The sequence below is a fragment of the Doryrhamphus excisus genome, chromosome 5, assembly GCF_030265055.1.
Source record: "Doryrhamphus excisus isolate RoL2022-K1 chromosome 5, RoL_Dexc_1.0, whole genome shotgun sequence".
Lineage (NCBI taxonomy): Eukaryota > Metazoa > Chordata > Actinopteri > Syngnathiformes > Syngnathidae > Doryrhamphus > Doryrhamphus excisus.
Window position 1 is genome coordinate 11,063,241 of NC_080470.1, and position 17,849 is coordinate 11,081,089.

General features: G+C 40.3%; 1 protein-coding gene across 1 annotated transcript in view; it reads right to left on the minus strand.

Annotated features, from left to right (window-relative positions):
- The window catches only part of notch2 (notch receptor 2), a 35,758-nt gene extending 18,202 nt beyond the window's left edge, over window positions 1-17,556 (minus strand). The window contains exons 1-3 of the mRNA XM_058073435.1: window positions 17,225-17,556; window positions 8,861-8,942; window positions 58-332 (exon numbers count right to left, since the gene is read on the minus strand). Coding sequence (XP_057929418.1) covers window positions 58-332; window positions 8,861-8,942; window positions 17,225-17,297 — 430 coding nt within the window. The 5' untranslated portion in view covers window positions 17,298-17,556. The remainder of the gene's footprint in view (window positions 1-57; window positions 333-8,860; window positions 8,943-17,224) is intronic.
- Window positions 17,557-17,849: the final 293 nt, after the last annotated feature.

Sequence of the window (17,849 nt, forward strand, 5' to 3'; positions counted from 1 at the left end):
TATTTTTGCAGTAAATAGGAGTAAATAAAAGCAACAGACGGCGGGGATGTCTCTCACCTGTCCATCCTCTGGCGCAGTTGCAAGTATATTTGTCAAGGGACAGCAAGGTGCAGACGCCTTTGTTGGCACAGGGGTTGTTGGGGTAGCACGTGGAGTTCTGAGGAATGTGGCAGTGCTGTCCGATGAAGCCGAGCGGGCACATACAGGTGGCGCTGCCGGGTACAGGTACGCCAGCTAGCATGGACACGGAGCAATTCCCACCATTCAGGCAGAAGCCGGGGTGGCAGGGGTCCTTATGGTGGCAATATTCTCCCAGGAAGCCTGGTGCACATCTGTGTAGTGATGCAAACAGTCCATCAACATACACAACTGCCTGTCACATTAAGGCCAATTTAATGTTTGCTGATAAGAAAAGATAATCACCAAATTGTTTTTTGCAACAAACACAAAAATAAGGGGAAGCTAAGCTTGGTAGGAAGGTAAAGCTAAGGTCAGTATTGCAGAAGAAGAAGTTCAAAAGCAGAAGGCATTGAGGCGGAGTTATCTGTAAGTTGTTGACTGACGCCTGGTACAAATTATCAGTGGTATTACTTTTGTTCTAGCAGACGATTCAAGCCAACAGCAAAATAATCTTGCTCAAAGTCACTAGACTGCACTGCATAAAACCACAGACAGCCACTCCTACTTAGGCCACTCCCAAATGGGCACGCCATCACTTCCATCCATTGCATCTAAAAAAAAAATTAAAAAGTGTAGTCGCACAGTGCTATTTGCCGTGTGGCCATCTGAATCCTGACATTCAAATGGTTACCACATCAGATGATGGGGGGTGCCCATGCCACTTTAACCAGTGTAGCTTTTTGGGTTTCCATAAAGATATTACATTGTGGGTAGCACAAAATGTTGCATTGCCAAGTGTTCAAAGAGAAGCATGCTGGAAGACTGAAAAAAGCCACTCTGTCATTTTATGACCACATTTGGTCTCAGAATTTTGCATCCTAAAAAGTGTGTGTTTATTCCCCCCTCTCTGCTTATTCATCACCCGATGCTTATTTTGGTAATTTTGCAATGTTTCAGTTAGGAAATTCCAATAATACACACGAGGAAGAATAAGGCAATTGTTCCCTTTTACAACCATCTATTTAGTCTTTTCTATTTTCTCACACCATTTCTGTCTCTGTAACAGCACTAAGGGCGTTGGCAATATAATTTGTAGAAAGCTTGGTTTCACATTGTAACATTGTGTAAAGGCACATGGCAGACACACTGTCTTGGGACTGCAGGGTGCCTTCTACAATGGCCTCCTACAAACCCGCCTCCCAGGATGTGCTCAGGTAACATAACTGCAGAGTGGGCCTAAAAACATACACCAGAAGAAATATAGATTGTTTTAAAAGTTCAATACTTTTGATATCATACACAAATCAGAATTTAACCAAAACTTGTTCAATTACAAATGGCCACCTGCAGAGTAATACACTCACCCATGTGCATAACACACTCTCTCAAATCTAAACAAAACCCAGCCTAGTCAAGATATAACCAGAAGATGTTTTATTATTTTTTTTAGAATTAAAAATGCTCTTTTTTTCCTCCACCAGTATAATCCTTCTACCCTCCCTTGCAGCGTAATGACAGGGCACTCTCTGCCCTGTGACACACAACACTTTAGCAACACAAAAAAAAGTAGGCGTTAATGCTAGGTTTACATTTCACTGGCGTTACATTTAAACACTGTTGAAACTAAGGGAAATGGAGAGATATTTACGAAGGGGCAAGTAAGCATAGGACAGAAAAATTGTTGGAATTGGCTATACATGTAAAGCTCCATTTTGAGGCTTTTGCAGACCACATGTGACAGAAACCGCTACTTAACGCTAATTAACCACTTTAATTAACTGTTGTGTCTCCTTTTGTAGCCAGGTGCATGGGCTACCAAAACAAATAACTGCCTGGGTGTTTCATTAGCACCTAGTCACAAAACATTGGCAATAATAGCTGTGGCAGTAGTAGGAAACCTTCTGATTTAGATTTGACAGTAGTGTATTTGGATACATTTTGATCCAGCAGCTTCATCTACCTCTGCATGTGCTTTAAAATGTTGAGCAAAACTCATGCGTGTTACACTTGCTGCACTGTTGTTTACATTGTTTTTTTGTTTACATCAGCAGTTTCGTCCGCACCACTATCACACATTGTTTCTGTCTATGTTGTGCACTATGCTTGTTGGTAAAGATAGCTACATTATTCTTTCTCATACACTCCAAAACATGATTACTGAAGGTCAAAAATTATAAAGTGACTTCAACCTCCACTGTAACTACAGTGTTCCCTCATTTATCACAGGAGATAGGTTCCCAAAGTAGCTCGCAATAAGTGAAACCCGCAAAGTAGACAACTATACATGTATTTGTGTGCCATTATTATAGACTGTATGTTTCAAGACTGTAAAAGCCCTCTCACCATACTCTCAAACAGGCATTAACATGTCCTCACATTTCTCTCTCTTTCAATCACTCTCAAAAAAGTTCAACCCTTTGACATTTGTATCCTTGTTAAAACTCATCATTCGAACTGAAGATGCATTTACAGTATTCCAGAATGGTGCCGTCTAGCTGCAAGTTCTACATTCCTTCAGCATGTACAAAAGTCGAACCTTTTCTGTGATGGTTAGCATCACACAAAAGCTGCTAAAGAGAGATACAGTCGCTGTATGTTCCCTGGAATCCTTGCTCTCTCTGATCAAACAGCAAATGTTAGCCGTCCTTTAGTACTTGCGGCAGTCGAGGCCAGTCTAGCTACTGAAGAAGCTGATGTAGTTTTCATACCAGACGCATGTTTTTTTTTTGTATTCAACTGTTACATTACATTGCAGAATCAAATGCCACAGCGTCAGGAAACGATAACACCCTGTGCTTCAGGTTCCAGCGCCAGACAGAGAGCTCTTTCTAGGCCTGGGGAAGTATCGCTCCAGCCCCTGGCAAACAGACAAGGCTGAGCATGATTCACATTGTTGTCAGGGAGTGGTATCTCATTTGGGAGGAAGTATTGTGTCTATCTATGCAATATATAAAGCAGTATGTCATTACTCAAAATTTGTTTTTTCCACACATCAATAGCTCTAAAACTGAGTTGGATGTTCATCTACAGTGTCTGTGACCGACTCGTTTATGAAATTCTTTGTCCTGTGAATGCTTTTATCCCTCCCCCGTTCATCTTTTCTCTTGCAGCTTTCTGAAGCCCTTCTTTTTACCTCTTTCTCACTCCTCCACCTCGCATTTCTAGCCCACTCAAGGTGTCAGGTTTCTACAGCTGGTTCACATTAGCGCTCACACACACACACTCCTCCCTTCCCTCTACCTCATGCTGACCTCTGCCTGTCCTGGCTGGCTGGCTGACTGACTGGCCATTGGGCTTCAATGTGAAAAGAGGGCTGAACCTCACATAGCGCATCTCCCATTTCTAATTCGTATACCAATGTCTCCCGAGTGTCCCATCCACTTTTCGTCTCCAAAGTTCAGTCCTCAAATCCAGACCTTCCAGTCCCAGTAATCTAGTCTCACTGAAGCCTATTAACTCCATCGTGCTTTTCCCCTGCAGCAATCACAGGAAAGCAGTACAAGAAGAGTGCGTTCAAACCGGATTGCATTTCAAACTGTGACTTTGTCTCTGGGTTGACCAAAGCCCGCTCAATGTTTTATTGCCCTGTGTGTGCCTGTTTAGCCATCAAAAGTTCATCAATGCGTACATGCAAACGAAACAGCTGCTTTGGTAGGAAGCCGTGCAGTCTTGCTGAAAAATCAACAGAGTGACCAGAATATGAAGTCAAAAGTGGGTGGAGAGCATAGCAGGCTCATGCGGTAAAATCTCAGACATTTTTAGTGACGTGGTTCAAAAAGACTGTATGTAAGAAACTGTGGTCGGCAGCTATAGGTACTCCCACCGTGGTGGGCCAAGTGAGTCATTATCTTGTTGCAGTGGTTGTAATGAGACCTAACTATAGCTATTCAAACACAACAAACAATTACTTAACCAAAATAATACCTAAAATAAACAGTGTAACTGACAGTAATGTGATTTGCATTAGTTATTTGTTTAGTTACAATAGTTAATTAATCGCTGCTTTGTGGTTGACTAGACAATAAGCTTTTTCGCTTCTTACTTATATCATGTATATATATCATGTATACAGGGCTCTAATCATGTTAAAAACATATTTAGAAAGTCAAACCGCTTTTCTATGCTCTAACTACAAAAATATTTTGCTTAACAACATTGAATCCTACTTTGTGGAAATTCAGTTATCAGTCGGGTTTAGAACCAATTAAATTTTGCATAATAGGGTATCTTTAACGATGTATTAACAGTAAAGATACATTCAAACTGTAAATGGGATTCCAGGGATATTGTTACATGTAATTTATCGTTGCATAGCACCACAACAAAATAAAAGCCGCCTTAAAAATGTGTTTAGAGTGTTCATATGTGTGGGTGACGACGTGAGAAGCTGCTGCTCACAGCTGCCGAAGACACAAAACTCTTGCATCTTCAGACGCTGTGGAACACACACGTACAACAATGGACAGGCGAGATATGACGGAAGAGAAAACGTAACGCTGAGCGATTGTGAGGTCTGATTTTGTCAAGGTAGGCATTTTTGTGACACAAATGTATTACTCTTTTGAATGCCTATTCTTTTCAGAAGTGTTCCTCGTCACCGAAATCTGACCACAATTCAGTTCAGGGGACAAAGTGGGGGGAAGTCACCGTTGATGCACGACACTGCTGATGGGGATGTCATACAATATGTTAAAAAATCTGAAGTATCCATTTAAATGCTCCCAGCAACTTTGCCATTAAATTAACAGTTTTGCAATGTTCTCAGTTTATGTTCTTCTGATTGTTGAAAAAAGTTAAATAAAGTCCTTAATAAACACATAGTAAGTCATAAGAATTATTTATCGTAATAAAAAAAAAATGCAGATGCATCAGCGGCACAACACAGTGGCAGCAGTCCGTCCTCCCATACAGCCCACCACCACAGCTTCAGAATCTGGGGAAACCCTAGATACTCGGGATGTCCCGATCCAGTCATTTTTGGAAAATGTTTGAACACCATTGTTCAATGACTGTTCAAGGAATTGCTATATAATAATGGCTAATGAATGAAGAGCTTAACAATGCCTCAAGCTAAAAGAAAAACAGGCATGATAACGAGGCGAAGTTAGTCATGTCCTGGGGCATCTCAACGTCCACTTCAGAAGGATGGACTGAACCCATGAAGAGATAAGTGACAGTCTGCATAGTCCCTCCCACGGTGCTTGTTGTCCATAGTCCCTCCTTTTCTTCACCTTGTTGCTCTCTCATCATCAGTAAAAACCTGTGCTCTGGGATGGTTCTTCTCAAATTACTTTAAAGGAGACATCCTCTTTTCTTTTTGGCCCTTTCGCTTCCTCTGTCAGCCCCAGGGGCAAATTCTCCCTGTCAATCTAAACAGGCCACAGTTCCACACAACAACACAGTTGTTTTTTCATTTTTTTATGGAACATGATTGGAAAAAGGTGAATTATGCAGAAGGTAAGGTTCATCAGCTAAATCAGTCGTCACCACAAAATCGAAGTTGGGCCAAATTCACCAACCACTTCTTCACTATATACCTTTTGCACCACTGTACATACATCTAGCCTTGATCGTAGTATGACACACTGGAACTAAGGACGACATGGATCACGGAGTGTTAAGTATGCATGGTATGTGGCAGATTGTCACCTTTCAACAACACATTATAGCTGTGACTTTTCTGAGGTTGACTGATTGACTCTTAACTTTTTCCCAACAGAGTGGCACGGTTAAGCTCGGTCAAGCATGTCAAGAATGATGCCGTCTGAGACTGAGTCTGGGACTCTATGAATTCTGTTAGCACTGGGGGGGAGCTGTGGTATATTTAAGGGAACATGAATTTCAACATGTACCTCATCTCTGCTTTTTGAGGCCACTGTCAGTCTGGGGTCATTGGAATTTTCCTCCTATATGGTGGTACTACATTAAAGCAAAATGAACTCCGACATGTATTGTGGTGATGGTAGCCTCATGCTCTGGGGGCTGCTTGAGTGCTGCCGGCAGTAGGGGAACTGTGGTTCATATAGGGGAAAGATGAATTCCAACATGTACTGTGGTGATGCTAACATCATGGTCTGAAGGCTACTTTAATGCAATATGAATTTCAAAATGTACTGCGGCATTGTAAAATACTTCTTTGAGTAACTTAGTTCACAATTTCTACAAGTAGGAATCCTTATGAGCCAACCCATAAAAAGCAACCTTTCATAGCTTGTACCACAGAAGATGTACCGTCTGTAGTGTAGAATTACTTCTCTAGCGATGGAAGATGTGAGCGTCATACAGAGCAAACAAATACCTCCTTCCCGCCCACACTGATGGCTTGCAGTGACACTGGTTCAGCAGCTTCTCTTAGCCCTGCCCTGCAAGGTAGCCTGGCAAACTCGCCTATTGTCTTTTCCTCTTTCGGATAAGATACTTGCTGGCAAAAATTACAATCTGTGAGCTGTTTAGGCATGGCAAATAGAGGATACATGATAAAAAACAGATGCATTCATAGGAGTAGCATAGTTTTGTTTTTCAGGGGAGGCGCGAGAGGTTGGTTTAGAAACCATCAAATGGACAGGGAGGAGTAGTGATTTATTTTAAAAATTGCATGCCACAATTGTGATATCCAACAACAGAATACAGACCAATCAGACAATTTTTGGAAACGATCATCCAACTCAATATAATATTACATCAAAGCTTTGGTAAGACACTTAATGTTGTTCCTGCTTTAATAGACTACAGTTAACCCAGTCTGATCCCAAAGGCGATCCATGTGACACACCCAGGCCAGTCTGGGTCAAAAGGCCTATGACTGTTTATTTACAAGCGACTGCCTTAATTCACGAGGAGACGGGCAAATACAAAATTCGATTTTTTGTTAACAATCGTCCTTTTGAGAGGCAGCACACGGAAGATGGGAGAGAGTGTACAATTGTTCACATGTTAGTCCATCACTATGTGTACATAGCAGAGGGGAAAGAGATGACTGATGAGTTAATGAGTATATCAGTAGGCCTGCGCTTTGTCAGCTGACTCTTCTTAACTAAAATAGTCTTTTCTGTGTGGCTTTAGGAAAAGAGGCCACCTTTTTTATCATTTACATCATTATTAAATAAATAAATGAGCTCTGTGTTCATAATTCAAGCAAAAGCGGGAATAACGGGAAAGTTTAATTGGACCAAAATTCTCTCCTGACATGGATGATCAGCTGAAAACCTTATGATTCTCGTTAAATCCCATTTATCAAAACTTGACATTTTCTTGTCACTTTATGTTGTCCCCGGGGCCTGTTTATGAGTACAACACATGAGAAAAAGCCATCATCTTGAGAAAAGAGGTGCTCAAACATTCATTTTTACATTTTTTTTTAGCAAGCTACCCAGCTAACCAGTCAAACTCAATTGTATTTCTTCAAAACTTAAGAAGCCAAAATGGATGCAATGGCTGACTTCATGCAGTGTTAAGGTAATGCAATGTAAGCTGATGTATCAATGTTTTAATGTTTTGTGTCATTACTGTTGCCTACTGACCAGAATACATATCACTTGTATTTCAATTTATTTTGAGTGATAACAGACCAGTGCACGGCGGTCAAGTGGTTAGCACACAGACCTCACAGCTAGGAGACCTTCATTCAATCCAGCCCTCTGCCATCTCTGTGTGGAGTTTGCATGTTCTCCCCGTGGGTTTTCTCCGGTACTCCCTCATTCCAAAAACATGCTAGGTTGATTGGCAACTCCAAATTGTCCATAGGTATGAATGTGAGTGTGGATGGTTGTCTATATGTGCCCTGTCTATAAGCTACAGACACACAAAAGGCAGTGTTCCCTGTCAGGCTTACTAAAAGCACAATCAAGTATGGATTTTGCACACACTTCCGCTGCACTATTGTAGGACCTCTGAGTTGTAGTTGAAATGGTTGAAAGACAGTATAATATGGGACCTTAAACAACAGATTTTATATCCTTAACCAATTGAGTGAAGTGTAGGACTGACTGTGGAGAAAATTCAAACATTGTATGCCCGTCTCTCAGGGCAGCAGAAATACGCACACAAGAATGAGTATACCTCCGACACACTATCTGACCTTCTAGAAGACAGGAAGAATGTCAAACAGTGAATAAGATATGTGGCTTTCCCCCTCTCCCTTTTTGTAGAAGAGGCAGAATGTTAGTGGGAACCAAAGCTTGGCAAGATTCACAGTACACCTGCTAAAGTACAGTATGTGTCACTGTAATTGAATTTGCTCAGTTTTAATTACAGGGTAGAGCTACTGTAGGTGCTGGTAATGTCCCTCATCTTCAGCTTGAGAGTTCTAACAATATTACATTTTTTAAATTCTACATCCAAAATCATTCAATTTCGCAGATATCCACAAAGTTTTCATTGACATCGAGGGTGTAGTTTGAGTCATGTCAGAAACATACATATATTACATTACCGACATGAAAGCACCTGGGGGAAAATAGCAGAAAGCATTGGCAAAGCCAAAATCTATTAAATCTATAGTAACATAAGGCCAACCCTTAAATGTACTTAATAACAAGTTGGAAGGTGAAATGTGTGTGTTGGTATTGTTCCCAGTAGCGGTGCACTTTCTCACACACAGCAGTCCATTATTCTCCACTCTGTCTGAGTGAAATCTCATGGTTTCAAGGACAAGGCTGAATTAATAAAAAAAAATCCAAAATTTCTCTACTGCCTTTCACATCAAATGTTACATGTTTTAGTCATTTTAGTCCGAGCTTACCTGCAGTATCCTGTGCCGTTGCTAAAGGTCTGACAGGTAGCGTTGTTAACACATGGTGCTTTATTATCCACGCACTGAAGAGCTGCAAGAGACGAGAGACAAGTTAGAGACGAAAAATAGAATCTTGGGTTGAGGATGCAGGAATGTAGGGTCTGCCTGCAGCAGACTTCGACTCTCTGGACAATTTTATGTCTTTATATTGAATTCTTTTGTAAAATGTGACACATTATAACTGGCAGTAATTCGATGACTTAGTGACTACTTGTGTTTGTGTCAATGATTGTCCAAATTTAATCGGCCCCAGAATACATACTGCAATGACCAAAAAATCCTTAAGTAGCAGTGTAGAAAATGTACTCATTGCTGGAAACACGTTCTAAGCACAACACTGTGGTCTCTCATTGTTGTTTTGACTGTGATGTGTTCAAGCATGCTCAGACTGAACACCTTTTCAGCATATAAATTGAGACCATAATGATGTTTCTTAAAAAACGTTTTTTTTTTAAACACATTTTTCAAAAGCTACCTTTTATAGATTTTTCTTCGTTCCCTTCTCAGAGTGAGATAAAGCACTATCTAAGTTTGTAAGGTTGGCCTCAGATTAGCGAATGGTCACAGGGCCGCCGGATGGGCTGGCAGACAGAAATGAGCCTTGAGGAAAAGAAAACAAAGCCTGACTATCTCCCTGCCAATGAAACACTCATAGCCAGACACACCGACCATTGTGCGGTCCCCCTGGGCCACAGCTCAAGTGGTCTTTATGGACACCAAGCCAGCACAACATACCAAAAAGACATGTAGTGTTCTCGGATTTACTTATCAATGAAACACAACGGCCAAATGAGGAGAGACAATGTAAGGCCATAAATCATATGTTGTCACAGTGTTTCTGTGTTAACATTTTCTTTCATCTTCACAAATTGTTAAATGCGGTTTATCACAAATCTGGAGCTCATTTGACAAGAGGCAGGATCAGCTGATTTTAACAAAATGCTAACAATGTAAGGTCATTGGAATACAGGAAGTACACTGAGGTAGTAATGTTACTTCCTGTGTCAGCAGTTAATCACACTGTCATTTAAGTTCAAGAGTATCTGTGCCTCAAAGCAGGCTTGCTCGGATTTGCAGTGGTGACAATAAAAACACACGGCCAGCTGGCTCTCAAATGGTGTACAACAAGTGACTAATGTCTTAGAGATAGTCTCACATAGTCCATTAGACATGGGGATGCCCATACATAAACCACTGTGAAATTCATAATCCTAGCATGCACACTTGCTAATACACACGCACACACACATAGATAGATCAGACTACAGTGCAGTCCACAGGGAACACTGAGCTATTTCAGAACTGCATCTGCACAGAGCAGACATACAGTAACTTATGGTATGTACACATGCTGCAAGTGATACAAAGCAGAGAGCAAATGTGCAAGATGGATGATTTGGTTGGAACATACATCTTGCAAAACATAAACAGGGAAAAACTTTAATTAATATGAAGTATATCTGAGCTAAACGGAATATGAGGCAGCAGAAAAAACACACTACAAGGACATCAAAGCTGCTTTCAACCCTCAGACTGGGTTGATGTAATATTCTTGCAAGATTTGGGACATCCTGGCCCTTGTTACACCACACACAGAGCAATTACCTCATGCGGTAGAGCTCACCAGATAACAACACTACACCCAGGAATAGAAAAAAAACAATACAACACTCACAAGTGATACAGTTTATTACTCATTTATTTATCCGCATAACATATTTAGAGTTAGTAATTTAGCACTGCTTCCTTGTCTTATTGCAACATTTCCTTTTAACATACAGATTCCATTTCCATGTATGCTTGTCAAACTTGGTTCAAGCCATTTTAGCAGGGCTAATCAATTAAGTCTGCTAAATGTTCAGGAGGATGGAAAACCATACAGAGTTCAAATGTAAAAAAAAAACTTTTTAAAACCAACTTATGAATGAAAAATGTAATAAAATAAAAATCAGACAGTCCGTTGTTAATATATAGAAAACCTGTTTATAACATTTTTTTACCATTGTTAAAGCCCTGTAGACATAAACACCTCTATAGTCACCTTTACATTATTTACACTATTATTCTTTGTTTACGCCATATTGCTAATGCACAGGCTACAAAATCACTGCAGAGACAACTACCGCTTTAAGCAAACAGAGCATGTTAGCAAGCTTACAAATTAGCCTCCAATAAGCTCCAAGCTTCAAATATAATCATACTATTGTGGTTTATTAATGTTTACACTTACACATGTCTACAGTCAAGAATGTTATAATGGTACTTGAAAATATTGTCTGTAGAGGTATATAACAGATTAATTCCAAATTCAAAAAATTAAATATACAAAACATAAAATTTGTGGACATATCAAATATCAATATTGGGTACATATCCAAATTTGAACTCTGTCTCAGATGTCACTTGACATCACAGCGGGACCCCACAGAAATCCAAGAAGAGGAAAAAACAGACAATGTCGAAGGAGGGAGCCGACGAGAAAACAAGAGAGAGTGATTGACCTAAGAGAGGGAGAGGGAGGAAGTAATTACTGAAGTACATGCAAAGACTAAACACAAATGGCCATCCCTGAGCCCTGGCACGTGTCCATACAGCGAAGGACAGGAAGTTGTTCACACTAAGTGAGGAAGTAGAGCCATTTCCTGGAATTGCTGCACAAGCCTACTAGATCCAGTGCACCAAACAGTTGTCATGGAAACCGGCAATAAAATACTCTTAACTCAGCATGGAAGGAGGGAGATGGGGCTCAAACTAAACACCATTGCCCCAAGGGAAGTCTGCCTAGCCCACACAAACAGCACAGACAAAATATTTTAGCCTCTTGATCAAGTCAGATTGAGAGTGGTGACTGAAAATGGCAACGTGAGGTGATTCAAGTCCGAAAACATAATCTCAATGCAATATTTTCAAAATAGTTCATATCGAGAGACCATATCAAGAATCAAAGTGGCCAGTAATGCAAGTAATGTCAAAACAACCACATTATTACACCACTGACCTCCCACCTGAGATGGTCCACTTGCATTTGTAATACATGGAGGAGCCGGGGAGTATGGAGGGGGAAATTAGTCAGTCTGCAATGTGTTTTTTCAGGGCGAATAAGTCCAAAAGTGACTACAGACCAGGGACTTTCCCTGTGCTCACTCAGGTGTGCGTGTGTGTGTGTATATTATATATATATATATATATATATATATATATATATATATAAAGATCCATGGTATGTGTGTAAAAACAACACAGTGACCATGTAAAAAAAAATAGGATACATCACTCTTCTCCTCCTGAACCACAGCACACAGCAGGGTAGAATATGTCAAAACATGCACTCCTTCTGTGTTTCCCTTGTAATATTTTTCTGATAAATATACCACACTACAGTGTTGTTAAAAAACCTCCCATTCCGTGTGGAAGTGGTATGTTTTTGGCTTCTTACTTTGTCATTTTCCCTTGCTCCGTTTGACACATTTTCTTAAGTTAAGAACAAATACATTGGTGGAATTTAGTGGAATATTTTCACTAATACATGTGCAATATGTTACAACTCTTAAAGAAAACAAGATTTAAGATATTCTTCACATTAACACAGAAACAAACTTATTACTCTGTGATGTGTCATGTACTTACTATATATTATATTGCCCTGGATACCTGTCTCCAGGCTTACAGGCCTGTTTGGCTTAGGAATGCAAGCCGTAGTAATTCCCTGTTAATTTTCTAACCCATTGAACGGGGCAGACACAATACTCTGTAATTCCCTCAACCTTCACAGGCACAGAGACCACCTCCTACTGTCTCGGTGAATGTGGCCTAGGTAGTTGCTGGCACCTTGGTTTGTTCACATTATGAAATGGCACTGATTTAATGGCTTAATGCAGATTGGAGGCGCCACAAGCAAACTGGTCAGGCCAGGCACTGACGCTGCAAAGTAAAATGGAGAAAAAGCTTGAAGCATGTCTGAGGTGCATGTAAAACTCGGGACTCTTATCAGACAAGATCTTCCAAGTTCAAATAGTCACATCCCAAACCACAAAATCACTGTTGCGAATGTGCATGAAAAGGCAGTAACATCTGGAGCAGAGTCCCACATATCTTCACCCTGTAATTCATCCAGGTCTCTACTACCGCACATGGCACGCATGAGGAGATCAGGTTTTATAACACTGCTAATGGAAGAGGGTTGGGCTTTTGGGTTAGCCAAAGTTAATTTTCCTGAGACAAAAGAAAACAGACATGACAGAAATCTGAACTGGCACATCAATAACAAAGCCAAAGGGCAGTGGGCAGAGGGGGGTGTCAGTAAATAATGCAGTGTCGTGGGTCGCTCAACAAATTGCTTTGTCTTCAGAGGGCACGGCTGAAGCATTGCACAAATAAATCGCATTTCACACCAGGCACAAGCTAGAGCCACATGAATCAGGAATACAGTGTATCAAAAATATGTAGCTACAACGGAAGTCTATGGGACCACACTGGTCCCAAGGGTAAGGAGTGTAGCATAGCATATTGAATAGCGTAAGCTTGAGCCAGACACACAGATGCAAAATTTGTGTCTTTCGTGGGTTTCTTTCCTGAACTCCAGTTTATTATGGCCCTTGAGTCCAGTTTGTTTTGTCAGGTGTGAACACAGGAATCAAGCTTGGGTGCAGACCAAGTCAACCACTTAACAAATCAGACCTGACTCTAAACAGCATAATAGTGGCGTGTAAACAGATGAATACATCTTGGGTTTGAAATGTACGTGGCTTTGCAGGTGGTTAGCATTTCACCTGATAGAAACAAGTCTTTTCACCACTATAAGGAAAATCACTGGTTCAAGACATCCCCCTTAAAATGGAGGTACTGTGCAATTGTTGCCCTTTGGACCAAAAACTGTCCCTCTCAACCGTCTCATAAAAAAATAATATAACATTTTCCCCCTCACATTACGTGTTAAAACCTTCAGAACTAACCATAAATGACAACTTTATGTCATTCAGCTATGATGATGGTAAGGCTCCAAACAGTAAGTGTAGGGGTCCAAACAGTCCAAACATAACACCTATTTTCCCTTTATTTTTGAAAGGTAGATTTATTCATAATCAATTTATTATGAATTATTGGGTAAAGCCCATCAGTCTTCTATACCGCTTATCCTCACAAGAGTCGTGAGTATGCTAGCCTATCCCAGCTGATTTCGGACGAGGGGCAGGGTGCACCCTGGACTGGTCGCTAGCCAATCACAGGGCACATATAGACAAACAACCATTCACACTCACATTCATACCTATGGACAATTTGGAGTCGGCAACAGTGTGCTGATTAATTTGATCCATGTTGTGTTTCTTAGCGCTCTTTCATATAGCATACAACATAACGGTCTTCTTGTTGACATTCTACCAACCAATAAGAGAAAAGAGTGACACTTAATGGTTTGTTCAGGTGTGGTTGGAATGTTTAAAAAGGAATCAATCCAAGAAGGAAATGTACAAAGTTTAAAAACTGATACGGAGCAGAGAAAGTGATGTTGTCTTCTAATGTATTTTGATATATATCAACAAAACAGCCTGTCAGTTGAGATGTAGAGAATTCAACAGTAACAGAAGTAGGTCATGACAAGGGGAAGATACATTTTCCGAGGTCTGAACAATTTTTTTGCAGAACAATTCAAGCATGGTACTGCTGTGATAGAAAAAAATGGCCAAATTTGCAAGCTTTGTTCTTTTTCTTTTTCCAGTGACAATCAATAGAAATTAAATTACTCATTCCAGACTAAAACTGTTTCTGTCATTAGCAATCTTTTTATCTAACAGTATTAACACTGTTGATGGTCATAAAAGCGTAAAAATAATGTAATCGTTGTTCAATACATTTTGATAAACAATGAATTACGTGTGACGCGTGACACGCTGTCAAACCTGCAAAGAAAGACTTTTGTGAGTGCCTGGGAGGTGAGTCTCTTCACATTAACACTAAAAAGAGCTGATGACTCACAGAACAGACAGGTGTCTATTTTGCAATAAATTCATTTTCATCATTGCAAATACTCATCTCCCTTATTGTGGAGCTAATCCTTTAGATGCTTAGATGACGCTGTTGAGTTCCAATTTTCTGTGTAATTTTGTTTTTGTCATAATTATCTATTTTTCTTACTGTCACCATGATTTGAGTTGCACTCTGGGCTAATGCTCACCTGCCCCTTTCCACACACATAAGGCAAAACATATGGCACACTCTTATTGTGAAGCATCTAACTGTGGTCATGTTTGTGTCACGGACGCTCAAAACATATCAGACCAAGCTGTGAGGCACTTGCTGACATATCATGCAGACTTTTACTTTCTGAAAAAGTATAGTACATTGTCTTGGGATTTCATTAAACGAGTGTACATAAACGTTTGACAGTGCTGGGCCTGACAAAGCTTTTTTGCACCTCCCCTGTGATCTTTGGCACCTCTATAAAATGGGGCCTGGACACCCCACTTTGGAAACAACCATGTTAGCTAAACCTTTTGTTAAAGCCAGTTGGGTCTACCTCAGCATTACAGCATTTAGGAGCCATAAGGAATACGGATCATGATCAATAGGAACCATCCTGTTATATTATGGTTAATTCAGAGTGTGTGTGCGTGTGTGTGAGTGAGAGAGAGAAAAGGGGGGTGGTGGAATGTCAAACACCAACAACATTCCACTGCTCCTCCTTGCACTGCCTGCAGCACTTTCACATTGTCTTTTTCGTTTTGTGTAATTTCCAGTCATTGAGCATTCATTGAATAAATACATGTATCCAAACTGAGCGAAAAAAAATCACTTTCTCTCATTAGGGACCTATTTATAGCGGCCAAATTTGTAAACAATGATATATCACCTGTATCATCATCTGTGCTAATCATGCATGCTGAAAACGGTCCACACATTATCAACTGAAGATGACTACAAATGCATTATCTATTATTACAGGCACTACTGCAGATTTGGTCTCCACTACTTGGAAAGAAGAACAATATGACAGCAGCCATTGACAAAAGGGACCGCACAGTGGATAGTGGTTAGCATGTTGGCCACAGTCAGGACATCCGGAAGATCTAGGTTTGAATGTGCGCTTCCGCATCTCTGTGTGGATTTTGAATGTTTTCCTCCTACGTGCATGGGTTTTCTCCAGTTTCCTCCCACATTCCAAAAACATGCATGTTAGGTTAATTGGCGACTCCAAATTGCCCATAGGTATGAATGTGAGTGTGAATGGTTGTTTGTCGATATGTGCCCTGTGACTGAGTGTACCCCACCTCTCGCCCGAAATCAGCTGGGATAGGCTCCAGCATACTCCTGCGACCCTAATGAGGATAAGTGGCATAGAAAATGGATGGATGGCATTGACACAGGAGCTCAGAATACTGTCTCCAAAAATATTTTTCATTCCTTTTCATTATTTGACGGTCCCCTATTATTAGGGGTGTCCCGATAAAATTTTTTCCACTTCTGATACCGATATTGCAGCCTTGAATATCAGCCGTTACTGATAGTCAGCGACAATAGAAAAACAGAATAATTTACTTCTTTAGGCACATGGGGTAAAATTAAACTTGTGCATGACAAGTGTTGCACTCATCTGCAACATCTTGCAGATTGCATCTTGATGTGGCATGAATGGAAAATACTGCCACACAGACAGCATCACTCCTACTCCTTGCTACGTTGTTAACATGCAAACATGTTGTTGACATCACATGATGCATACATTAACAGGTAATCAATTATTATGCCTCCATTATGTCACATTTCTACAACAATTAACAGATTGGTAGACCACAAAACAAACAGCCATTGAGTAGAATGTATATAACATCCTTAACAGTGGGGAAACTATAGCAGAAAATGTATTTAAATGTCTTAAATGGTTGTTGTTGAACATCCGGACAGATGTTTGTTACTAATTACAGCACATAGGTCAATATGAGAAAGAAATTTGACAATTTGCTTTAAATGTATAGCCTACATAATATATAAGGAAACATACAGCAGTAGAGGCGGAAAATATACAATGTATCACGTTCAAAGACCTTACAAAGGTTCAGTTCTAAAATACAGGATACTACCATAACACTCAAATAGCTTCATATCAACTGGATTGGACTAGACTAACTCGATTAACCTAAAAATACGATGTCGTTGTAGTCAGTTTGTTTTAACAGACTTTGCCGTCGTTCAAATACGCGAGTTAGCACAAATGGTATGTGATGCTATGCGAAAGCCGAAGAAGGTGGAGGTGACAAAAAAAAACGAGAACCTGACAACTTCTGAATTATTAGCTCTATCGTGTAAAACAAGACTTACCCAGAGAGAGGTGAATGAAGCCCAGGATGAGGACTAGCGACTTTCCCGAGGAGAAACCGGGCATTTGCTCCATGTTTGCTGTAAAATCCACATAAGAGCACCAAAAGTTGAGAGCTCCCTGGATGGTGACTTCTTTAAAAAAAAAAAAAAGTGTGGGAAGTGGGGAATTGACTCGTACTTAGTAAATAAAAATGAAATTAACTTATTCCACCATGGTAGTGTTATCTTTACATCTGGTCCAATCGTAGTTCAGCATTTGTGGTTTTAAAAAGTTACTACTTTGACTTGGAAACACGCTGCGTCGCACCTCTCTACCTCTCTACTGAAGTCAAGGAGTGACACGCTTCAGTGGATCCTTCCGCCGAAGTCAAACTGGATCTATAGTCTGGCTCAAAGATGTTTTTTAAACAGCCTTCAACGCCCTTTCACTATTATGTATACTTTAAACATCAGGACGCAATTGCCTTTATCTAACAGATTCGCTTATTGGGCTATATACATATACAAAAAGTTTTTTTTAGGGAAAGTCCTGCTCCCTATGTGTCGCCGCAGCGGAGGAATTTTTATTTTCTCATTTTTCTTCCACTTCTTGGTGCTGGGCGAATGACTAAAAATTAACCCGTTC